Genomic DNA, 24,509 nt, shown 5'->3' with positions numbered 1-24,509 from the left:
CAAGATTAAAAATGTTTAAAGTTACCTACCATCTTAATAATAGTTAGTTTTTATAATTATCACATCTTCTAAATCATGGATAGTAAATCAGCTATAGGTTCTAATTATTTGCCAATGGTTATTAAAAAATATCCTAAACGCAGGTAACATAAAGAACTTCTGGTTTCCTTGATTTGGTAAATATCCAATTTATGATAATAATTATTTAAGAAACAGGAAGGTTCAGTACAATGAAGAAAACAGAATAATGAGTAAAAGGGGTCGCATCAATGTCTACCTGTACAAAATTCCTCACAAATCAATTCGGTATGTTCGGGATTTATGGAATACACTAGTAAATATGCGATGGCGCTGGTTGATGCTCACGGTTTCTATAATTAATGTGAGTGCGTATTTCTTATTCGCCGAACTTTTTTTATTGGACGCTTGGATCAGTGGAGATTTTAGCGAGACGCAATACGTTGACCATAAATGCATCAATGGAGTTCACAATTTTACTAGTTTTTTCATGCTTGGTATAGAAACTATAACCACCACAGGATACGGTTACTTCCATCCCACAGAAAACTGCACTTTAGTCTGGGTTATTTTAACGTTCAGCACGCTTGTGACAATTTTTATCGATGGTGCTTTCATATCAGTGGTATATGTCAAAATCAGCAGACCAGCATATACGATAAATAATAGTTTGTTTAGTAAAAAAGCAGTGGTATTGCATTTTCTTTATTTGTGTATCGTCTTTTTTAACATTGTATTTTTTTTTTAGATATGTCTACGAAACGGAGTTCTTTGCTTAATTTTTCGTATTAATGATAGTACAGGGAAACATTGGATAGGAAGTCAAGTAAACTTGTTCCTAATAACTCAAAAAACTACTAACAATGGGGAACTTCTTCCAAATTATGTATCAGAACTGAAGTTACTGCCATATGGAGTTTTATTCTGGCCGACTGAAATCATCCATGAAATAAATTCTGAAAGTCCACTATGGAATATCTCAGCACAAGACCTTCTGTTGAACAAATTTGAGATAGTGGCAACTCTAAGTGGAAGTTCTGTTCTCACGGGGCAAGCCTCAAAAAGTCAGACGTCTTATTTGAACAATGAAATACTATGGGGATATTGGTTTAGCCCATGTATGAGTTCTAACAGCGCTAAATGTGAATATACCGTTAATAAAAAAAAGTTTGATAAGACAATTCTGCTGGACACTCCGCTTTGTAGCGCTCGTGATTTGAACAAAATCGAAAAAGAAATATTCAAGAAAAGTTTATCTATTGATTGTCTTTATTTTCTAACTAATTGTCAAACCATTGCCTAAGTTGAGATAATAATCAAATAAAAAACCGTTAAGAAGTTCAAAAAAATATTTATTTGGTTTTATAAATTCGCAAAAATTTGTTTTCCACTATGCAAAAGTTTATAGAATATTCCATTTTCATTTTCAAGAAGTTTTGATGGAGTATCAAATTCTTTGACCCGGCCGTCGTCCATCACCAAAATCCTGTCGCAGTCAACAACAGTGTCCAACCTGTGTGCAATAGTCAGCACAGTGCAGTCCTTAAACTTTTCCCTTAAAGTATGTTGAATCAACTCATCAGTTTTTAAATCCACATTAGCTGAGACTTCATCCAGTATCAATATTTTATTCATTTTTAACATCGCTCTTGCAAGACATAAAAGTTGCCTTTGTCCAACACTAAAATTAAGTCCGCCTTCTGTGAGTTTGCTCTGTAAACCCGCAGGCAGTTCAGAAATTACTCTTCTTAGCTCAACTTCGTCTAAAGCTTTCCACAATTGCGAATCTTCAAATTCCTCAAACGGATCAAGATTTTTTCTTAAAGTGTAGGAAAAAAGTACTGGTTCTTGCGTTATTATCGAAATCTGTGATCGCAGATTTTGTAACGACATTTCGTTAATGTTTACACCATCAATAAACATGTTCCCTTCAAAATGAAATAAACGAAAAAAAATTGAAATTAGAGACGATTTTCCAGCTCCCGTTCTTCCAATAATGCCAATTTTTTCTCCTGGGTTTATTTTAAATGTAACTTCCTTCAGTACCATAGGATGGTTGTGATTATACCGTAGTGAAACGTTTTGAAATTCCACACATCCTCTTATAACTTTAAAGTCAGAAAGTAATTTTTCATATTTTTTTTCTGTATCGATTTTGGAATATTCTACCACGCGTTCCACTGACACCATACTGTTTTCTAATTCAACATTTTGTTTGATTCCGTATTGTAACATTCCAACCAAAATCAAACACTGACTGATTGCTAATCCAATAGAACCACCAAAAATATCTGCAATAAAAGATAAATAACAGCAATTGTATCACTTTTTACTTTACCTACTTAGTCCAAGAAGTAAAGGACTAAAAATAACAAATCCCAAATAAATCACACAGCCAAAGTCCATCCAAAACCCAAAAGCTGAAGAACAAGCTAAAAACATGTAACTACATGATGTGTAAGTATCTTGATAAGTAGCAAATCTTTTTTTCTGTAGATTTTCAGCTTTAAAAGCTCTGATAGTTGGTAGTCCTTGCAAAGTAGAATTTAAATGAGAAAAAATTGGGCCACAAGCTAAAATTATGCGTTAATACTTTGAATTACTAAAATTATTTTATTACATTTGGCTTCAATGCGCTTTAAATTGCGACTTGTGTACAAATAAACATTTCCACAATAATAAAACAGTATCGTCATAGCAAACGTTGGTATTAAAATCCAGTAATTTACGAAACATATAATTGTGACAATTGCAATAGCATGTGTGACAACTATAGTCGTATCGACAAGACTTGCTGTAAGGTGTTTATCAATTAACCCCGTATCGTATGCAAATCTGTTCAAAATACGACCAGATGGGTTGTTGTTGAAAAAACTCATTGTGGCAAACAACACTCTTTTGAACATTGTATTATGCAAATTTTTAGCTGCGTTTAAACAAAATGTAACAAAAATTATTGTCGTTGTAAGAGCAAATATAATTAGTAATAATACAGCAGCGATATACAAGTATAAAAAATAACCAGGAACAGTGCTTGACTGCGTTTCTTCATAGTTTACCCAATATGCTAAAAAGTAATCAACACCACTCATTGCAAATGTCACCAAAATGAGGAAAAAAGTTAAAATTATTGCACAGGTAAAGCCACCTGAACGTAAAAATTGAGAATAAATTTGCCTTGATACAGATTCAGTTTCATGACTTTCTTGCAATTCTTGAATAAAACTTTGTGACTTGCGTTTCATTGCTTCAAAAGTTTGCTTCTTTCTTTTGATTCCATTGTCTGATGACGTTTTAAAATTTTCTAAATAATTACAGTTTTTCAGTTCATCGAAAGTACCACTTCTAATGATTTTTCCGTTGTCGATTATGTATATCTGGTCTACTTTGTCCAAATTCTCCAGTTGATGAGTTACCAAAACTGTGCATTTACCTTTTAAATAATTTTTGATGCAATCTTGAAACAAGTGTTTAGATACTTGAGCATCCACTGCAGAAAGAGGATCATCAAGTAAATAAAAATCGACGTCTTTGTATACAGCTCTAGCAAAATTGATTCTAGCTTTTTGTCCACCACTCAGTCCCGCGCCTCTTTCACCAACAAAAGTCATGTCGCCATAAGGAAGTAACGAGAAGTCTTGCTCCAAAGCACACACTTTTATCACTTTTTCATACTTGATTTTAACAAAAGGTTCTCCAAATGTGATATTGTCTTGAACGGAACCAGCAAACAGCCAAGGCTCTTGAGAAGCATAAGATATAGAGTCCCCTCTTTGAATAGAACCTTGCAATAACGGTAGTTCATTTAAGAGAGTCAAAAGCAGAGTACTCTTGCCACTACCAACAGGTCCAACGATTGCAATTAATTTGTTTGAAGAAATTTTCATTGTGATATCGCTTAAAGTGTAATCACGAATTGATTTGTTTCGTTTTACATACATTTTGTCTATCATGATATCATTACAGACGCTACTTTGAGTTTTAGGGACTTCTTCACTTTTTAAAAAATGTTCAATCCTTTTTACCGAATTTAGCATTTCTCCCCCTCCAAGTGCACCCCATGAGAAAAATTTTATATACGTTTTAATCATTTCATACATTGTGCTTAGTACATAAATATAATTGGAAGTTAAATGATAACCGCTGCTTACGTAAGCAACTACACTTAGAAATATACCAAATTTGTGTACGCATAAATGAAATGCTTGGTCTATGGCATAAAGAATAAAACTGCTTTTTAAAGGTTTCAACTCATACCTAAAAAACAAAACTAAAATTGTTGCTTGTAAAAAAAAATTATACCTTCGAAAAGTTTCTATTAGTTTACAAAAAAGATTTTCCCAAGTGAACATTTTAATGACTTTGATGCCTTGAATGATTTCGTTCATAAGCTTAATCCTTTGATCCGTTTTTAAAGACGCCGTTAATCGGTAAAAAGTAATTTTTTTAAAAAGATATACTGAAGCAGATTAAAAATTATTAGTACCTACATCACTAGATTTTGACTTACTTTGGGTAAATACATATATCAGAAATACCGGCATTCCAAACAGAGCTGTAACTCCTAACATATCATACAAGTAGTAGTGAATAACTGCAGTTTGCAAAAATATAAGCCACAAATAATGTACATATCTAATTAATCCACAGTGAAATCTGGTCACATCATTAGATAATAAATTGACTATTTGACCAATACTGTTTTCTGAAAGAAACTCGTGGCTCAGTTTCAAACATTTTCTGTATATTACAGAACTTAGAGCTACTTGAATTTTTAAGCCTAAGTGTTCCGTTTCAAACCAATACAGGTGTAAACCAACTGTTTTTACTAGCACCATCAAAAGAAGATACGAGGAAATTAAATAAGCTTGGCTCTTGGTAAAAGTTTTGTTATTTGGAGCATAGTATTTCAATAACTTTGCAAAAAGTACAGTTTGATATATTCTTAAAAACATGAGGATAATTTTGTTTCCTGTGTATCGATTATGCATACCTTGCCAATTCTAGAATTATTAACATCAAACCATAAAGAGCAAATTCTAAACCAAATATTTTTCTTAGAGCTTTCCAGAGCAAACCTTCACTATTCTGTGAAGTTTCGATTTGATTTTTCCACGCATTTTTAAGTTTGTCTCCAAGAATCTTAGATTGATCAGTTTTAAGAGGACTAAAAAGATCATTTTCATTGTATTTCTTCTTATACCCTTTGAACAGTATAGGTATTTCCCATCTAAAACAATTGTAAATCCACACGTAAAATAACTTAAAACGTGTATAACTTACAAAAATAGAAGATGAGATACAAAATTTGCTTTTTCTTTGGGATGAATCCTTGCTGACTTTGATTGTTTCGACATGATTTCTTGTAGTATACTAAAATTGCTTATTACTCTCTGCTACACTTTACAAAGTATATATTTGAATAGATATCTTTATAACTTACTTCTTATCAAGGTACACTTCTATTTAAAAGAAAAGCGTACACTTACTATTTCATCGTGTAAATGAAATAATTTTCAGACCTATGATTTCTTTTAAATAAAAATTTCAGTCTTTCACACAAGTTATTTTTTTCATTGATTGTCATGCTTCCGCAGACAACAGAACTGATAAGAGTTAGTAACAGTTCGAAAAAACCCTCGTTTACTTTAACAAAATATTGTGCCAAAGTTGTGCACAGCAGTTATACACTTTTCTTTTGAATACATGTGTACATACATTATCAATAATTTTATAAAGCAACTATATTGTTACAGTTAAGGTATAAAGGAAAAAATGCATAAACAAAAATTTGCTTGAATAGTAACGAACGACCTTCCCCAATAACTGGGTTATCAATTTACTACTAGTCCCTCCATGACTATAAAATTTAACGCATGTATGTAGGTTACAACATATAAGCCGGTTTTGAAATATTAGGCAAAATTCTCGCACAACTTACTGTTAACTCGCTATCACAAAGTATCTGATTAAAGCTGTGTTTATTTTAAATTTCAAGAATTTTGAAAATGAAAAAGCTCTTTTAATCAATGCTATGTATTGTGCGTACACCCAAAGTTGAGCGGTGGGGAAAGGGAGAAGCAGTCTACGGGCGGAGCAGATAACTCGAAAGTCATAGGCGGCGAATGCAAAACTTATAAAAGGTGTTTATTTAAATTTGGCGTCATAGTTGGCGGTGACATGAGTGTGTTGTGAACGGACCACAATTTTAATACGCCCGGCAATGTGTCAAATGTCAGATTAATAACTTTCAATAGAATAGTTCGTTCACAATCGAACTTTCATGGATAGCTTTGACGCCAAATTTAAAAAAAACACCGTTTATATTAAAGTATGGAACTGTTTCAAAAATTATCATATTAAAACAAAGATTAAATTCATAACAATAAAAAACATAAAAAACACATAAAACATAAATTAAATTAAACAAAAATATTCTTTGGTATTCTTTGGATCAAAAAAAATTAATCTCAATTAAATGATGACAAATTAATTATTGTCGGAACGAGACGATGGACCGGCTTCGTATAAAGGACGTATGCTTTCTAAATCATTCTCTGAGCTTTCCTCATCCGAAGATGATGAAAATTCAAAATCGTCACTCTCTGAGTCTTCTAATTGATTTATAATTTCATCTACTCTTTCTTCAATTAGTCTGTCTTTTTCACAATAAGTCCATTTTTCTTTGGGATGGGTCAAAAGGTATATTGTTTTTAATTAACCATTCAATCATAGTTTTTTTCGTTGAATATTTTTTAGTACACAGGTTGTTTCACATAATCTTACGAGGCCTGCGCCTGTAAAATGCAATGAATAATACATAACCGATACGAACTCGATTACAAATTTTGAAAAAGTGGATAATCTTTTCTAGTTTGTTTACCCTTTCGAAAATTACAACGTTTTTAGTTAGATAGTGATTAAGGTAGACAAACTAGAATCATATTCATGCCGACTCTTGATAGAACAAATGATAATTGTGTCTGAAAAACAGCAGTTTGTGACTATAAATAAAACAGTGATTGGTTTGACAACTACTGTCATGGATTTCCAAAAATTCATTAATTATATGTGTATTTTTTGTTTCCAGTATTTTTGTGACTTTTGTATATTTGAGTGCGTACATTAGGCGCAACCCTCGTAAAGTTGTGTGAAACACCCTGTATAAAAATTAGACTTCAAGCTCGTGCTTGATAATAATCGTTTATGGAATCTTTTTTTTTTTAAACAACGGAAATTAAATTCATGAGGATTTAATAGCTATTAAGACAACAAGAGTGTTTTAAACTGTAAAATTTGTGTTATCTTCAAAAAATTTTTTAACACTAATTAATACATATAAGATCAAAGATTTTACTACCTAAATCCAAAAATTGTTTTAAAAAAATTTGTAAAAATCGAGAAAATGCCAAGATATGTGTACATAAAATTATGTACAATTGCGGAATTAAAGTTTCGGGCAGTATTGTCATTTTCATAATGTAATCTCTAAAACAACCTTTACATTAACAACCTTATTTTTTCCTCTTGCCATGTTTATGTCATTTTGACTTATTTACTTTTAAAAATAGTGATTTGTGGCATAATAACAGGTAAGCGGCACATCAAAGCAATGATTTAATTACACTTAGTTCAATTAATAAATTTCCTAAGACAGACAAATTGTTTAATTAACAATTTTAACAACAAAAAAAAGTTTAATTGTCAAATTTCAGCCATGATGACAGTAAAGGGTATAGTTTACAATGATTTTTTTAAAGTAACAAATTTTAATTCCGTAACTGTACTTATAAAAAACGATCTTACTAACGACGTATTTTATAGATGAGTGCATATTAACGGTAACATAAAAGGTAAACTTAAATCCACCACAGAAATAGTATAAGATATGAGTGTTGGAAAAAAAATAGGTACCTATACCTAGTGAAAAACGTTTAGAATAAGGAAGGAAATTAACAAACAAAACACATACATGTAGTTTATTAATACAAAAAATATCTCATAATGATAATGTTGTAAAGATTATTAGTAAAAATAATAAGATTTAATGTAATCCCAGTATTGTTATTGTTGTTCTTAAAATTTGGCATACATAACTTTAAGAACTATATTTTTTCTCACTTAATATACTTAAAGTGGTCAAACTTTTAGGTGCCTGTGCACTTTACTAAAGGTGGAATAACGCATTCACATTTTACTTTGTCAGTATGTCTTCCATATTTATCCGTAAAATTCTTTTTTTCAAAGGTCTGTCCAACTTTAACTACTTGAACCCCGAACTTGCAGGAGCGTTCTAAAATGGTTTAACTTCTTAAAAAGACAAAGTATTCGCATTGTTTTTTACCTGACTTGACGTCACCTGTAATAACTTCAGAACCTTCAGCTAAAAACAATACAAAATAAAAAACAAATAGTTATAACGATTGCTTTTTTACGACAAATCCAGTCATCCGGACAACAGACAACATGATCGCCCTCGGTTTCTACACGGTAGTATGGGGCACAAGAGTCTTGAATGTGGGTTCCAGTCTGTCGAAGCTGTTGACCACACCATCTTCTGCGACAAAACGGTTCTTCAAACTTACCATTAAAGCCTTTCCGACACACGCAATCGAAACATGTGTTATCAGGGTAAAACTTATCACCCTCTTTAAATTCTTTGCCGTTAACTACGCATTTTGTATCTTCATCAAATGGAGCTGAAAAATAAAGATTTGTTGTGAAGGTAAATTATACGGATAGGATCATTCTTACGACAAATTTCTCCCACTGAACAGCAATGATCCAGTGAGTAATTTCTATAACATCCAAATTTTACAGGTACTCCCAGCCATTCAGGACAATCTAAAATTGCACAGGTGAAAGAAGACCTGAAAAATAATTCTTGAGTAATGATAATACGACATTGATATTGTTGTAAGATGCCTGTTTTCGTTCGTGTTGCAAAAACATCCCTCATCACATGAAGGATTTGTTAAACTACTATTGACGTGTTCACGATCTTGATAAGATTTTCCACGAAAATAACACTGACTCTTAGATGGTTCTAGCCCTTTACAAGAAAAACGTGACGGACATTTCGACGCATTGTCGTACTCAGCTTTGCATCCAAAGTCCTCGTAGATTAAAATTCCGTAAATATCGCAACTGCTGTCAGTGCTATCACCTAAAGACAATTTAAAGAATTTTTCTCTACCGCAATTAATTAAAAAATTTACCTGAAACTAAGGTTTCGATTGTTAAGCACACAAAAAACGATTGCAGAAACAAACTCAAACTCAGCTTCATTTTCAATGTTTGTATATGAAATAAAAGATGATATCTTTTAATTAGAAATAAATACCAGTAAACCTCATCAGAGAAACATTGAAGGACGTCTAGTTATTATTATGTTGTAATATGCTGGACAGAACTTTGCAGTGATGTTGCGATAATTGACTTTGAACGATATTATTAGAATTTATGTCATAAAAATATAAACAAACCCATCAATATCACATGCACTTTTTATAAAAACAATTGTTGCATTTCTATTTATATTATTTACTAGTGGCTCTATGTAAATTTAATTATAAAGTAAATAGTGTCATTCTGTATACAGTATAACAATAATAATAACTTTCAATACGATGGTTTGTTCAATTAGATTTTCATAGATAGCTTTGATGCCAAAATTAAAAAAAAACACGTGTTATATCTGTTTCTCTCCAACTCATATAATTGAAGCAATACTGCATAAAATTATTGTTGTACGGTATACTATATGTCACCGTATTTTTTTAACTTTTTTTTGCTCTCTTAGTTTCTTATCTTAGTTTCTCTAAGTAGTACGCGTATTTACAAACCTGAAATCTCAATTTATCAAACAGACCAAACTTGCATAACGATTGACCCGTAATAATCTTGTTTAGGAAATTAAATTAATGTCAACATCAACTCTACAGACTGTCTCAAAATTCTCCCAACAGCTTTAAACCACATTATAATGTTTTATAATTATAAAATAAGACTCAGGAAACATAAAAAAAATGACTCACTATTAAAAAAAAATGAAAAAATACATTAGACCTTGTTTCAGGACATTTTTATATGATAGGAGCAAAATTAATAACGGTCAGTATCATGGGCTGTGTTGATTCACAGCAAGAATAGTAAAATTTTTAAAAATTTGATGATCCTTGGATTCACAGTATAACATAATAGCTGTATTGCTAGTTGCAGCAGTAGATAACTCACATTTTAATAATACCCCAGTATAATGCATCTATTTATTATTAAAAAAATACTATGGACTAAATAATGATTATATAAAACGTTAATAACCGAAAGGTTAATAAACGAAATAGATACTGATATCCAAAACGCTGGGTAATGTAAAGTTTGTTGCCTATATCCCCAGTATCTTTAACAAGCTGGTCTCATTATTTGTAGCCTTTTTTACATTAACTTCTAGTAACACAAATAAGTGTAACCAAAAACATTATTCAAAAGTTTCTAAAATTATTTTACAATGTAATAAAAAAAATTCGATTTTAAGAACATTCGATAAAAGCTCTAGGAGCGTTTATGCGTGCGCATCTTTGTCAACAATCTGTCACCTGTCACATTTTAAAATAGTTTTTGTTTGTATGCGTGTATTTTTGTGTGAGTAAATTTAATATTTTTATTATTTTGCGTATTTTACAATGAACGAATCCTTCGAACTGCTAAGTACCATGTCTCCTAAAGTTGATAAAACGCATATGTGTATTCGACAACGTAAGTACTACAGAAACTTAATTCAAATAATTGTTAAGCGTTGTTGTAGCTCCAACCAAATTAGCTTTAAGAAAATACTTTAGAAAATCGCTAAATGCACCTCACCTAAGACGATCAATAAAACATGATTCAATAATTGTAGTAGACTCTAGTAGCAGTTGCTCCTCTGAAGAAGACAATGTTTCAAATGAATCTCCTATTGTAATATCTGACAGTGAAAGTTCTTTTACTGTTGAAAAAACACCTGATAAAACTGCGCCCGAAAGAGGCGGCAATAAAAAAGAGGATAATTTAACGCCAGGACAAAGTTATAAAAGACTGTCAAGAGAAAAATACGATAAAATTGAACTTTGGGTTGAAGATGTTAATAAAGCCAAACACAATGTCTCTGGTTACAGTGAGGTGTCTTCAGTGATGGGAGATGATAATCCCGGTTTTAAGAAACCGGAAACAAGTGTTGCTGCTAGTTCAACAATGTTGGAGCGTGATTTGCGTTTTGATGAATTATTTAAGAGAAAAAAGAAAAGTTCTCTCTGCTTTAATGATAAGGAAAAGGAAACTTGTGATGACAGAAATGATTTGGTGGTGAATGATAGTATGATAAGTGAGAGTCTGGAAAATAGTTTTAAAAGTATTGATGGTAAATCTGGAACAAAGTCTTCCGATAAAAATAATTTGATAACTGACGAAAGTTTCCAAAATGATTTTAAAAATATGACACTGGATGATTCTCTCCAGTTGAATGAAAGCCTTAGTTCAAGGCTTAGAAAAAAAAATTGTGGTATTGGTAGCAGTAAAAATAACTTACAAAGTGATACAAAAAAGAAGACCAAAGTTGACTCTTCCCAGTTAAGTCAAAATGAAAGGATTAATCAAAACGAAAGTTTAAGTACTGAATCTCCTGCTGATAAAAGTATGAGTTCTGTAATGGTTCAAAAATTAAACAAAAATAATTTTGTAAATTGTAGGTCTTTCTGGTTGTCAAGAGTATGAGAACTTGTTAGATAGTTTATATGGTAACAGTTGGAGGGAAAAAAAAGAAGATATTCTGCCTTCATCAGAACCCAAACTAAAGAAACCTAAATCAAAAATTACTAAAACAGTTCCTAAAACTGAGAGGTTACTTTTTCAAAGTAATTTATTTTGATTACTATTATAAATGTGGAAATTTTTAGACGTGAAAATAAAATTTCAAATCTACTAGATGAAGGAAAGAAATCAAATTTATTACAAGATTTACAAAGAGCACGATTTAGAAGAGCTTTAGAATCGCCTTGGATGCAAACTATAAAAAAAATTTGTGATTCTGACACAGAATCAGAGGAAGAAAATAAAATGCCTCACGTTAAATTAACCTTTGAAGATGATAGTAGCGAATCATCATCTGAATCTGATTCTGATGTACCAAAAAAAGCACCAACTAAAAAAACGCAGTTACTGAAGGAGAAAAATGAAAACGTTGGTACTTATAGTTTTTTAGCGTCATTGTCTGGTAATTTATTGTCATTATTTGAATAAATTTTAATTGGGGAATTGTAGGAAGTGTTCCGAATACAAAATGCGACATGACGGCTTTAATTTTTAGAAATAATTTTAAACAACAGAGAGACAAACTAACTGAAAAACTGTTTCATTTGTATAATGAAAAAGTCTTTGACAAATCCCTTCCAGAGGATACGAAAATTGAGTGGAGCGACCGGATGAGGGGCACAGCTGGGTGTTGTCGTTGCAGAAAAATCACAAGAAGAACGGGTGCTATTGAAAGACACGCCACTATAGTTTTATCTAGTAAAGTTCTAGACACTGCTGATAGATTAAGAGACACTTTAATACACGAAATGTGCCATGCAGCTACTTGGATTGTCAATCAAGTAACTGATGGGCATGGTCCGTTTTGGAAATCATGGTATTTATTTAGTTAGTCTTGTTGCATTTTTGATTGCTGTTTTGGTAGGGCTTGTCGTGCAATGAAGACTTTTCCTGAACTTCCTCCCATTAAAAGATGCCACGAATACGTTATTAATACTAAATATACTTATAAATGCACCGGTTGTGGTTACAGGTTTGTGTTTGGCGTTGCTAAAGTTAGTTTTTTTAATCATTCTGTTTTTTCAGTATTGGGCGACATACAAAATCGTTAAATACAGAAAAGAAACGTTGTGGTTACTGCTACGGAACATTTGAGGTCTTAATTAATAAAATTAGTAAAAAAGGTGAGACTAAATCGGTCCCTGCCACACCTAAGAAGCCGTCAGGATTTGCATTGTTTGTTAAAGAAAATTATGCAAATGTAAAAACTCCTGACTTGAAACATGGCGATGTAATGAAAATTTTAGGACAAAAGTTTGCCGATTTGAAAGTTAATTAATCTTAATTTGACATTAAGAGACTGATATGTAAGGCATTGCTTCTCTTTTATTTAGTTTTTACAATATATTTATTTTTATTTGTGGTTTGTCTTTTTTTGAGTGGACTATCGTCGACATTTGCAACTTGAAATTCTAGTGACCTATACACGCTCTCATCAAAAAATACATCTAAATAACAAATTAGAGAAATATAACTGTTTCATGTTTTACTAGCCTTTGAATAAGCAAAATGCAACTGAATATTTCATATTATTCCAATTTTTGGGTAGGTATGCATTTTAAATTTTTTTATCAATTTTTTCACATACCGCTCAATTGGCAATTAAAATTATTTCACACTAGACATCTGGTTTTCTTGATCCACTAGTACATTATACATACGTTCTTCGTGATTATCCAAGGCCAAGGACAGTGAAACAATGATGATTCATTTCTGAAATATTAATATTTATGATATGTTCTTTGATAATATCATTATAATATTCTGTTTTTTTAAGTCGTAAATCAATTTATTAAAAAAAAACTAAAGTTAGATAAAATCATTCTGCTTTTGTCTATACAAACAAAATAAATAGGGATTCAACAACAATTTGCAGTTGAGTAAACTCCATATGAATTTATTATGATTCATCCTAAAAATGTTTACACTTTCCTTTTCATAAATTTTAATTTGAAACAGTTAAAATTTTCAATATATCTTATTTTGAAGCCTCATAATGAAATGAATTAATTCAAAATTAAATCGTTAAGTGCAAGGTGATTTTACGTTTATTATAAGTTGTTATTCATTTATTTTTACAGATATGAAAATTTTATAGTGTTAGAATCATGCGTTTATTATTGTTACACATGATAAACTTTATATCACTTAAGAAACGTGTAATGATTTCTTAAATGTGTATATACATTTTTAATAAAAAATCATGTTGACCTATTTTTTTTTGTATCAGTAAAGTGTTTCCATCTACAACAAAGGCTAATAACCTGCAGATTATATAAGCTACAAAGATGTATTAGTCGTAAAAAATGTTTGTATTTGCACTTTGACTAGATTGCAATTTACAGTTTATTTCAATGAGTCGTTTCCATGAAATTAACTGACTCATCTAGATCATCTTTAACAAAGCAAAGTTAGAACAATGAAAAATCAAATAAATCACAAACAATTCTTTGAAGCTGAAGCTTCATAAAAATATGTACATATTTTTACAGAAAAAAACCACACCACACCCCAATTGCTTCCCAGATTGAAAATGATTGAATGAAAGTACTTGTTAGTGTTTACAGTACAATGTCAAGAATACTGATCTCTTATAATGTTCTCCGGTTTTTTTTTTCAATTAGGGATATTTTATGAAATGATGACTGGAACGAGTTTTCGGATTTTAAAAATTCATTTTATCTTGACTGTTAGATAATTATGTAAATAAAAATTATGTAATATTGTCCATCTTATTAAAAAAAAATACAAATGGCAAATTTTTATTTTTTATAATTCAAAATATTACATGATTCGTGACCTTTTTTCTTATTCATTTAAAACGATAACATCGTAAATTTCTTCCAGTTCTCCTATTAATTTCATTTTTTGTTATTAAAACGACTAAAGAGACAATTTCCAGAGAACAACACTAGCATAATAATTATTAGTAATTATCGTACGTGTCATTTTAATTGTAAATTATTAATCCATCGATAAATTAGACTATGATCCAGAAAATATGTTCTGTTCACCCGGTTACCGATTTATCACGTACCTACAGATACTAATTCTTATTTAATTAGAAATAATAACAACAGTTAACTTTTATTGTTATCATTCTGCATTATTTAGATAGCAATAATCAAAACATCGCCCGGGGCATCGAAACGTCTCGAAAGTCTGGAATTAAGCATTTATTAATAGAAAAAAATGGGCGCTACAGCATTTTTAATTGTCTTGCAATTAAAAAGGTATATCCTATTTAATGCCAAATTTAATAGGGTCTCTTAATTTTTAGCATAAACCTATACCTAAATTTGGCCTGAAGCACTCGAGGTGATAAACAAATTAACAATTAACTGTTGTAATTTCCTGCACTTGCTTATACAAAAAAACACGATATTTAGAACTGGATTGAAATAAAATGCGCACTGTTTTGTTGACGTACTAAAGTCATTTCGAGGCTATTTCAGTATTAAAGTCCGTCAGAACATGCCAGAGTTCGAAATCTTTGCATAAGGAGAAAATTTATTTTCTTGTATTTTTACAAGTGGGTTTGTTAGATATTATTTATGCAAGTGGAACGTTTTCTTAAGCATTACCTACTATCACCATAATCAATACACATTATTTTTACCTTAAATATGAATCATTAAATTAAAAAAAAATAATTACAATCTCTGACCTTTTGATTGTCGGATATGATATTTAACCATTTGTAAACTCTTCCTTATTAGTGTCCCAGAAATCTCGGAAAAATCTCATCATTGCAGCAATTTAAAAACGCTGTATTTTTCCATAAAAAATCAACAATGGTATAGATAAATAAATACTTTTTATTTGGTGCCACATGTTTATTGCTGTGATTAATAACTTTCTATACGGTTCTAGAAAGTTGTGATAACAAATCATTGAATACAGAAATAAACAAGATTCTAGAATAGATTTTTCTGGACTAAATTTACCCATTATCTAATCGTGCAAATTAACTTATATAGGGTTTCTAAAGAGGAAGAAGTGTAACGAATGGAAGTGTTTATGCGCGGCAATTATATTTATTAGCATTTCCACACAAAATTATAATTCAAACAAAACGAAAAAATATAATTCTTCTTTTTCTTCATAATTACACCTTGCCTTATACGTGGGTACTTAAGCTCATTATTTCTGATAATGATAACATAAAAAATTTCTAACGACTGCAACAGTTGATGTTGATATGAGTAGCGGTTCCGAAGAACCACTAGTTGACCATCCATCAGGGAAAATTCCAGAATGTAAATTTATTTTATCTCCGCCGAAGTGGAGCTGGACTTTTCTCTATTCTTAGAATGTGTATGAATAGGAAGATGGTCGACTTTCATCGTTCCACTATCCATGGTCCCATCTCACCATCCAGTGATGCTCTTCAACTGGTACAGATGAAGATAAATAATATAAAACAAAGTTGACCTAACGGTCGTTATCATTGGCCCTGATGATGAGCACCCACTCCCCACCAGCACCTACGACAACGTTTATATACAGCACCATGCCGAAGAAACACTCCAGTCAATTGTAAAATAACGCGAAGTGGATTTAGCAAAAAAAGAGTGTTGCAAGAGTGATTTCAAAGCGACTTGTCACGATGCTGAAGAAAGCATTTGTCTTGAGCATCTTCATCTCCTACGTTTGTTGCCAACGATTCAAGTAAGTTTTTGTCAACAAATAGGGCACAGAAGTGCAATACAAATAATGTTTTAAAAAAGTTGAACTTTACGTAATGCATGTTTTTTGGCAGTTCTTATGGAAAATTTACCAGTTTTTGAAAGATTTTTTTCTCTATAATAATAATAAAATTATTAATTAGTCCTTGTTTCAAATTGCCTCAATTTAGCAACACGGAATTGTCTTTTTTGTGTCAAATCGCCTTTCCAAAAGCTTTAATTGGCGACGGGAGCTTAATTTTTGTCGATAACCTTGAAACCACTTGCAAATTTTCACTGTTTTTCATCTTTGTTTTTTCAAGTAAGTAAGTAAGTCGTGAATCACAATTTTAATGTTAAAATCGTGTAATGGTCACTATAGATATGAGATAACCATCCGTAAACAAATAATACCGGATGTGCATAAGAAGATAAAGGTAAATAGGTATGACACGGATTTGAAAGCATTTTGAAAGGTTTTGTTTTCTTATTTTTATTGATGTTATGTAAGATTTCTTGAAGATGACCTGTTTATGGTATGGGAATTGTAAAAGTTCGCTAATATTATAGTCGCCGAAATCAACGTGAGACACTTTTGTGAGTCATATATTTTTTAATTTGAATTAATTAATGCACTGATTGATATCTTAAAATAATATGGGAGTAAGTTTTAATTTAAACTATCACTAATTTGTATAATTAATATGATTTGAAGGTCTAATTTTTTTTTTATAAAATTATTTCGAAATAATTTGAAAATAATCAAATTTGCTTCAATGACATTATGAATGGTGTTTTAAGGTGAATAAATAGCATGTCTGAAGACGAAATTTTGAAATATAGTAAAAAAAAATGTGTTCATAAGAATTATGAAAATTGTTGGTAACCGCAACTTGGGTCGTTTACTCTGTAGAATAAAAAAAAACATACAATAATTGGGTGTTATTAGCCTGGACTTTAGCACATCATCAATATCATTAGCCTGAAGCAATTTTTTTGTTTTCTTATTCAAGAAGCTGGAGTAGCTATATTTGGACGAAGTCTCAATGAAAATACAAACAACACAAGAATTGTCGAAGAGATACCAATCAATTTGTGTGTATTGTTCAAGAAACTAGCTTTGGGAATTTACAAGTTTACTACATCCGGTGGATTACGTATTTTTGTAGTAAACTTGCGAAAATTTAATTGGTTCCGCCGATCGAGTGTTAGTTTTAAAGTATTTTGCGATTCAAATAAAGAAAATTGTTAAGAAATTATTCTGTTGTTGCAAAAATGTAGTAAGAAATAAGATGACCACCATGTCTAAATACAAATCAAAGGTTAAGAGACTAAACAGTTTAAAGACTTTCTTGAAGAAAAGAGATTTTTTAAACTGTTACTTTACATTTTGTTAAATATGTAGTTTATTGGAAACTGCTGTTGAGAGAATAATTTACCTTTTTAGATATAAATTGGAAAGAATATAATTATTATTTTACAAGTAAATAGAATGTTTCCATTACAAGAGTTTTTGGTGAGTTTTGTACATTTTTGTGAATTTTTATTGAACGAGAATGCACATACATCATAATTTCCTTTTTTGGTTGCATAATAAACTTCTAATTGGATTATGTGTGATTAGACTTGAGAAATAATTTGAAAAAGTCCTCAAGATTGCGTGCTGCAAGGTGTATTTTTTAATTAAAAAAAGTACTTTTATATTTGACAATTTTTGCAAATTATTGTTTTTTACCTGTTTCAGTGATAGTGCAAGCACAGATTTTAATAACTGAATAAATATTTAAAAACAAAAAAGTCTTCTATCAGATCTTGTTTTAAAAACTTTAAGAATTTTAATTCACCAGACCTAATGCATAATGTAAAAGTAAACAATGTAGAAAGTTAAATAATAGCTAGTTCGCATCTTGAATTTATTTTATAATGTAGGTACGATTAAATGATTGTTTATAGTCTTTGAATTAAAGAGCGACACTTCCTTAATTTTAATAAAGTTAAAGGTGGGTCTTTTATGGTAATTCTTACATAACCAAGAAGCAGAGATGTCCAAGCAAAATTTTTGAAGAAAAACATGGTTTTATTGCTTTTTTAAAATCCTTTCTTTATTTTGCTATTAACTGCATACCAGCTTAACGGCTTAGCAAACTTTCCACAATAAATATTGTCCACAGTTTTTTAAAAAATGTGGGTGCGATGCTTCAAGGTGAGCTTCTTGTTTGTGAAGACCGAAGATTTTGTTACTTTGGAGAGATATATTCCTAAATACATTCTCATATAACGTTGTTAAATCGTAGCTAAAAATCATTATTTTCTGTTAATTCTAGCTAACTTCCTTCTACAACAGTAAATTTCCGTAATTACCGTACTTACGGTAAGGTGGCATGTAAAATATTATGTGTGAGCAACGGTATTTGAGTAAATAGTGTCATAAACACCATTGGTTTACAGTGTTAACAATTTTGTTTCTGTCATATTTAATTTAACGCCAGTGATCATAAACACAAGAGAATAAGATAGAAATCTCCTTTTTAAATAATTCATTTCGTGATTCACGCAGCCAAAACATTTGTCACCATTATCAAGGCTAAAACCGTCTCAAATCACACTTTATCTTTTGCAGCGAATTTCATTTTGTTGACCCTTTCTCCGAGTCATGGAACTGGCACAGTCGACACAATTTGTTTCCTCGTGAAAGAGATGTTGAGGAAATCACCGAGCGAGATCGTGAGCCTCTGAGCCCCAATTATCAGGACCCTGCCACTTCCGGCACCGAGGAGAAGCCCGTCCTCAAGCCCAAAACCCAAAAACCCTCCTCCTACAACCCCTCGGTGATCCCCGGAGGCGTCGTGGACATTGACGCCGTCGGGAGTCCCCAACTCCCGACTTTCCCTGAAGCCGATTTCGGCTTTTCCTCCTTCGGGGGCGGAGCACACTCACCCGTCGGGGGTGGACTCTTCGGACTCGGGGGATTCTTCGGTTCAGTTTCGGAGCTAAAGCCGTGGTGGAAAGGGTAAGTTTGTGGGTCAATTTTTGGAAAGTTTTGATTATGACATTTCTATTTCGAGTGTGCAATTGAGTTTCTAACTTTCTACAAAACAGAAATTTTGAGCTATTTGCTTGCTCATCAAAATATAATAAACAAAAAGTAGGTTGCGATCGGTTTAATATGTAGACTAAGTTAATGAGGAGAGGTCGGTGAACCTGGTGATTGTCTAATTGTAGAAAAAATTAGCGTGTGAGGTGTAAAATGTAGCAAACGGTGCATCAAAATGTTGTGAATGGTTTGGAAATTAATTCTACTTATCCTTGATTGGAATTATTATTTTTAAACGTAGCTTTTACCACAACAAGGACGCCGTTTTCATGGATTAATAGGTACAGATTTGGTTCATTTCGAGATGTTTTTCCTTGAATCCTGTTTTTGCAAAGGGGAATGAATTAAGTCATGTTTAAAATTCATGCAAATTTTTTACTGTTCCTTTGCATTGAATTTTGCTAAAGGCTAATTACAGGCAGGAAATTAAATCGCACTATTACAACGTCCTTTGCTGGGATTGATTGTATAATAGCTCCTCTTCTAGAAGCCAATTTATTTTGATCGAGTTAATTTTAACTGAGTCATCCGCTAAGTTATTGTTTGCGTTTATCACATTACAGTTAGAACACTCTAGAAAGTTCATCAAGAGCAAAAACCAAAGATTCGAAGTGAAGAGGTGACCTCAAACTGACTTTCTTGTCGCTGACTTCGATCTTTCCTGTCACTAAGTCAAACAGGAAAATGACCATAATTAATGATTTCACGGTTTAATAGTGACACAAATTGATTATTTACGGTCTGTTTCGAATTTCAGCCCTAATGTGTGTATCGAACGTGAAGAATCAGCCGATGATGACGAAGACGAGGAAGACCCACTCGAATCGAAGAAGAACGAAACTGAAGCTGAGAACGAAAAAGTCCCCAACTTTTTCTCTACCGCCATTAGCTTGTCCAGTTGCCGCCAGTCGGCTAACAAATACGAATGTGTCACAAAGTAAGTAAAATTAAAGTAATTAAGCACACATTTTAAGTGTCTTTGCAGAATTAACAATCACGGCGTCGTGAAAACCTTCACGGTCCGTTACAAGTGTTGTTATGGATTTGTGCGTACAAAAGGGGGCTCCGGATGCGAGAAACAACTCGAATTGAAACCTCTCTTAGACACCATCAGCGATTTGGACGCCAAAGTCTTCCGCAACTTGATCCAAAGCACCGGCTTGGAGGAGACCTTTAAAAATAACAACTACACGGTCTTTGTACCCACTGATGCGGCCCTCAACGACTTCAACGAGAAAATGTTAGAATTGGTAAGCTTTATAGCGATTTTTTAACTGGTTGCAAATCAATAACTGGCTATAATTTTCCAATTGCAGAACAACGTGGATTTGCGAGGTGACGCAAAGAACGCTCTCTCGAACAACGATCTCGTCCTCAGTCACGCCGTTGCCGGCTTCGTCGACCTAACGGATTATTCCAATGAAGACATAATTTACAGGTAAGTGCTCCTCTACCATCATCACATTTTTCTCCACCGTTGCGGTTTCAGCGAAAATAAAAACAGCTCGATCAGGATCAACACGTATCCGACTCAGAATCACGAGAAGATGGTCACGGTCAATTGCGCTAAAATCACTAAGCCGAACAATCTCGCTAGTAACGGAATCGCATATCTGATCGATGGAGTTGCCACACCGGCCACGCAAAGCATTGAAGATATCATCAAAGAGCATAAGAAACTGTCCAACTTCCGGAAGGTTCTCGAAAGCACCGATTCCTTCAAGAATTTACGACTAAACGGCCACTATACCATTTTCGCCCCCACTGATGAAGCCTTCAACAAACTCGAACCCGCAGCTAAGCAAAAGTTGCTCCGAGGGGATGCTTGTGCTGTTAGTATTCTCAAGCATCACGTGACGGCTCATACTGTCTGTTCTGCGGCTATTATGGGCAATGCCACGACTCATAATATCGAAGGGGAGATCCTCAACTTGGAGAGAACATCCGACGATCAGCTTATCCTGGAGGAGAAGGCTAAAATGGTCGAAACTGATATCATGGCCATCAATGGTGTTATCCATTTAATTGATACTGTTTTAATCCCTGACTCGGCTCTCCATATCAATGCAGCTTTGAAAAATGAAAATTTGACCAAATTTAGCGAATTGATCGAACAAGCCGGTTTTGTGGAAGATATTGATAATCTGAATAATGCCACAGTTTTTGCTCCCTCAAATGAGGCTTTCGAGGACCCCAAAGTCGTCAAATTGTTAGAGGAGATTAAGGGAGATAAGGAGAAATTGAGGGATTTGATCCTGTATCATACTCTTACAGGACAGCTGCAATCCTGCGACATGAATAATAATGCCCTCTTAAAAACAAACGATCATGATAAGGAATTACGACTCAATTTATATTCAACGTTGCCTTTGTTTACCAACGTTATAAACAGGGGGACCATAAACTGCGCTAAGATCGTCGGTTTCGACGAAAAATCCTGCGGCTCGGTGATCCATGAAGTCAGCAAGGTTCTCCTACCTCCAACCCAGACCATCCTTGACCTGATTAACGCCGATTCGAAATATAGCACTTTGAGTAAAATAATCAAAGGAACGGAAGTTGAGAAAATCCTGCAGGAAAACAATCGCTCTGTCACTTTCCTGGCACCCACTGACGAGACGCTTGCTGCAATCGACGAAGCCGACTTGAAGACACTCAAAGAAGACAAGGAGAAGGCCACAACCGTGTTGAAAAACCACATTTTGACGGAAGTTCTATGTTGTTCGGGCGTTGGGCCCCAATCGTGGGGTTTCAATACATTGGTCCCGACAATGACAAGACAGCACCATCAAGTGGGAAGGACTGGAAGTCACCAAATACGTATTGGAAGGGCTGTTGTTACAAGCTGTGATAATTTAGCTACGAATGGTGTGCTGCACACCGTGAATAAAGTATTATTCCCCCAGAGGCCGACTTCGCCCAGTTTTGGAGGGTTTTTCTTGTTTGATTTCTAAATAGGCTTAGATTGTATTACAGAGTGATATTTAATTAGGTACGGACTGAGAAATGTACTTTTCAATCATTTTTACAAACGCACGATGTGTATCTACTTATTTATAATAATTTATAACAGGAATCCGAGTTGTAGTAACGTTTATAAATAAAATTTTAGAACAAAAAGGCTTTTTATTATTATTACAAACTTATCAACGCTGAAGAAACATTAAAAATACAGGGTTGTGAAAAATTGGCAAAAGCAATCGCATTTTTTATGTTCACATAAGTCGTAACTAAAGTGCAGATAGTACTAAAAGCTATTATTGTTACACAACAATAAACATCAAGTTTTGCACCTAAAACACTTCTACTTTCAAATTGACTCAAATCTCTACTCGTCAAAATCGTATTGATTTCTTCTTCCGTATTGTAAACAATACTGGTGAAAGTTTCCATCGCTACTTGCTTCATGTGTTTGTCTTCCATTGATAACATTCTCAAATAGAATAAAGGAGGGAATATGAAAATCAAAGGGCCAGTTAAAGTTCCTCCAATTAGTGACATAACAAGGTCAAAGCGAGGCACAGATTCGGCTATTAAAACAGCTAAAAATGTTAGTGTTGTTCTCAAAACGCAGCGACGGTGATTAAAAGCTGCAAGATTGTTTTATTAGTGTGCTACAGCTATAAAAAACTGGCTTTGCCTCGTGGTATACTCATACAATCCTCCATATATTGATAAAGGGCACTGTTACTAACCGCTGAAGATAAACAGAGTTGAAGTGCGACAAAAAGGGCAGCGAAATGTAAAGGGATTGTTGTTGGCAATGTCTCCAAGAGACTTGGTTTAACTGATAAGCCATACTTGCTTGCGGCGATTGCAGTAACAACAAAAAACATCCCTAAAGAAACTAAACCAAGAGTTGACTCAGAGTACAATGTTTAAGTCATTTACTTGTAAAACCACCAAGTACGGCACTATTGAGCTTCGATTTTTCCTTCATATCGACTTGAATTGTTAAAATACTTGGATGGATATCAAATTGGAATGATATAATCCCATAACAGATAAAAATTAACTCCCAGAAAGACTGCTCTGGTTGAAAAGTATTGTCACTGCTATTACTTGAGGCTCGAGTACTAAAAAGTAAGCATCCGGTTACTAGAAGGAAAACTATAACCACGTTAGCAACAGAAATGGTGCAAAGTAATCTAAAAATCAACAATTTGTTTTTTTATTTTAACATTAACAAGTTATACTTCATATCCTTAGGGCTCCCCAACCACAAAACTGGACACAAAATCATTCCAATTATAATAATCCAATAACAAAATGAAACATCAAATGTGCCACTACTTAGTCTCAAGCCCAAAAGTTCGATATTTTGAGAGGCTACAAAAGGCTTTTCCATTTGAAATAGACTTTGGGAAAACTTACCAACGATTAAATTGGGTATTCCGCCCCCAAAAATGGTAACATTTACAAGAAACGAAACGAAATTTGAGAAAGTGGTGCCGTATGTGATTTCCGCTAAAGCTGAGTAGGGGTACCTGTTTTTGGTTTTAACTGACATGTCTATTTTTTCTGCAATTATCCAGCTTTTCCCTAGTAAAATCGCTGTGTATATTTGGATGGAACACACTATGCATATTATAATTCCGCCGTAAAAGCCTTAAAAATTATTCGATTTGACTCGAAAGACAAAGAAATACATACCAGAATCGATTATTGCTTTTGGTAATGTTATTACTGGAAAAACTCCAAAAACATCCACAATGCATACAATTGCAAAAATCACAGATAGTTTATTGTTGGAATTTTTAGTTGATGTGTGGTCTAATAATAAATTGCGTTCGGACAGTTCCATGCTGGCACTGAAAGTGACTGTTTACGCCCTGACGAGTTTTAGTGAAAAGGTTTCAGTTACAGCTCTAGTAAAAACAGTA

At 32.8% G+C, this 24,509-nt stretch overlaps 6 protein-coding genes across 7 annotated transcripts; 3 read left to right on the top strand and 3 right to left on the bottom strand.

Moving 5' to 3' along the window:
• The first annotated feature begins 9 nt into the window (after nucleotides 1-9).
• On the top strand, nucleotides 10-1,361 carry LOC123012779 (inward rectifier potassium channel irk-1-like). 2 transcript variants are annotated; one of them, XM_044410902.1, is made up of 3 exons: nucleotides 10-143; nucleotides 211-709; nucleotides 767-1,361. In XM_044410902.1, the coding sequence occupies exons 1-3, from the start codon at nucleotides 76-78 to the stop codon at nucleotides 1,319-1,321; spliced, it is 1,122 nt and encodes a 373-aa protein (XP_044266837.1). In that variant the 5' UTR covers nucleotides 10-75; the 3' UTR covers nucleotides 1,322-1,361. The 2 variants fall into 2 exon arrangements, with proteins under 2 accessions (XP_044266837.1, XP_044266838.1); XM_044410903.1 differs by having other exon boundaries at nucleotides 56-143; nucleotides 217-709.
• Nucleotides 1,360-5,493, bottom strand: LOC123012778 (probable multidrug resistance-associated protein lethal(2)03659). The gene is given in 7 exon segments (XM_044410901.1): nucleotides 1,360-2,309; nucleotides 2,361-2,591; nucleotides 2,639-4,275; nucleotides 4,321-4,477; nucleotides 4,529-4,994; nucleotides 4,996-5,248; nucleotides 5,302-5,493. Coding segments are annotated over 7 exon segments (3,747 nt in total). The 5' UTR covers nucleotides 5,376-5,493; the 3' UTR covers nucleotides 1,360-1,380.
• Nucleotides 5,494-7,983: 2,490 nt separating this feature from the next.
• LOC123013070 lies at nucleotides 7,984-9,443 on the bottom strand. The gene is made up of 6 exons (XM_044411396.1): nucleotides 9,237-9,443; nucleotides 8,944-9,184; nucleotides 8,773-8,888; nucleotides 8,454-8,717; nucleotides 8,363-8,401; nucleotides 7,984-8,311 (listed from the first exon to the last, which is right to left on the bottom strand). The coding sequence occupies exons 1-6, from the start codon at nucleotides 9,304-9,306 to the stop codon at nucleotides 8,166-8,168; spliced, it is 876 nt and encodes a 291-aa protein (XP_044267331.1). The 5' UTR covers nucleotides 9,307-9,443; the 3' UTR covers nucleotides 7,984-8,165.
• Nucleotides 9,444-10,599: 1,156 nt separating this feature from the next.
• Nucleotides 10,600-13,228, top strand: LOC123012758 (acidic repeat-containing protein-like). The gene is made up of 7 exons (XM_044410871.1): nucleotides 10,600-10,776; nucleotides 10,826-11,689; nucleotides 11,745-11,895; nucleotides 11,952-12,268; nucleotides 12,316-12,682; nucleotides 12,731-12,838; nucleotides 12,892-13,228. The coding sequence occupies exons 1-7, from the start codon at nucleotides 10,704-10,706 to the stop codon at nucleotides 13,142-13,144; spliced, it is 2,133 nt and encodes a 710-aa protein (XP_044266806.1). The 5' UTR covers nucleotides 10,600-10,703; the 3' UTR covers nucleotides 13,145-13,228.
• A 3,149-nt stretch (nucleotides 13,229-16,377) lies between these two features.
• On the top strand, nucleotides 16,378-22,746 carry LOC123012863 (transforming growth factor-beta-induced protein ig-h3). The gene is made up of 6 exons (XM_044411048.1): nucleotides 16,378-16,536; nucleotides 19,153-19,542; nucleotides 20,384-20,563; nucleotides 20,612-20,876; nucleotides 20,943-21,064; nucleotides 21,116-22,746. The coding sequence occupies exons 1-6, from the start codon at nucleotides 16,475-16,477 to the stop codon at nucleotides 22,578-22,580; spliced, it is 2,484 nt and encodes an 827-aa protein (XP_044266983.1). The 5' UTR covers nucleotides 16,378-16,474; the 3' UTR covers nucleotides 22,581-22,746.
• Nucleotides 22,739-24,430, bottom strand: LOC123012865 (amino acid transporter AVT1D). Its single transcript, XM_044411050.1, has 6 exons — nucleotides 24,280-24,430; nucleotides 24,001-24,234; nucleotides 23,823-23,955; nucleotides 23,518-23,774; nucleotides 23,267-23,473; nucleotides 22,739-23,216 (listed from the first exon to the last, which is right to left on the bottom strand). Exons 1-6 carry the CDS (start codon nucleotides 24,428-24,430, stop codon nucleotides 22,762-22,764), a joined length of 1,437 nt encoding a protein of 478 aa, XP_044266985.1. The 3' UTR covers nucleotides 22,739-22,761.
• Between the last annotated feature and the right edge of the window lie 79 nt (nucleotides 24,431-24,509).

This window comes from Tribolium madens, unplaced genomic scaffold, assembly GCF_015345945.1.
Source record: "Tribolium madens isolate multiple individuals breed KSU strain unplaced genomic scaffold, Tmad_KSU_1.1 Scaffold_96;HRSCAF=242;Tcas5.2_LG5, whole genome shotgun sequence".
Lineage (NCBI taxonomy): Eukaryota > Metazoa > Arthropoda > Insecta > Coleoptera > Tenebrionidae > Tribolium > Tribolium madens.
The sequence above is the reverse complement of the archived record's forward strand: the minus strand, read 5'-3'. Positions and strand labels throughout refer to the sequence as shown.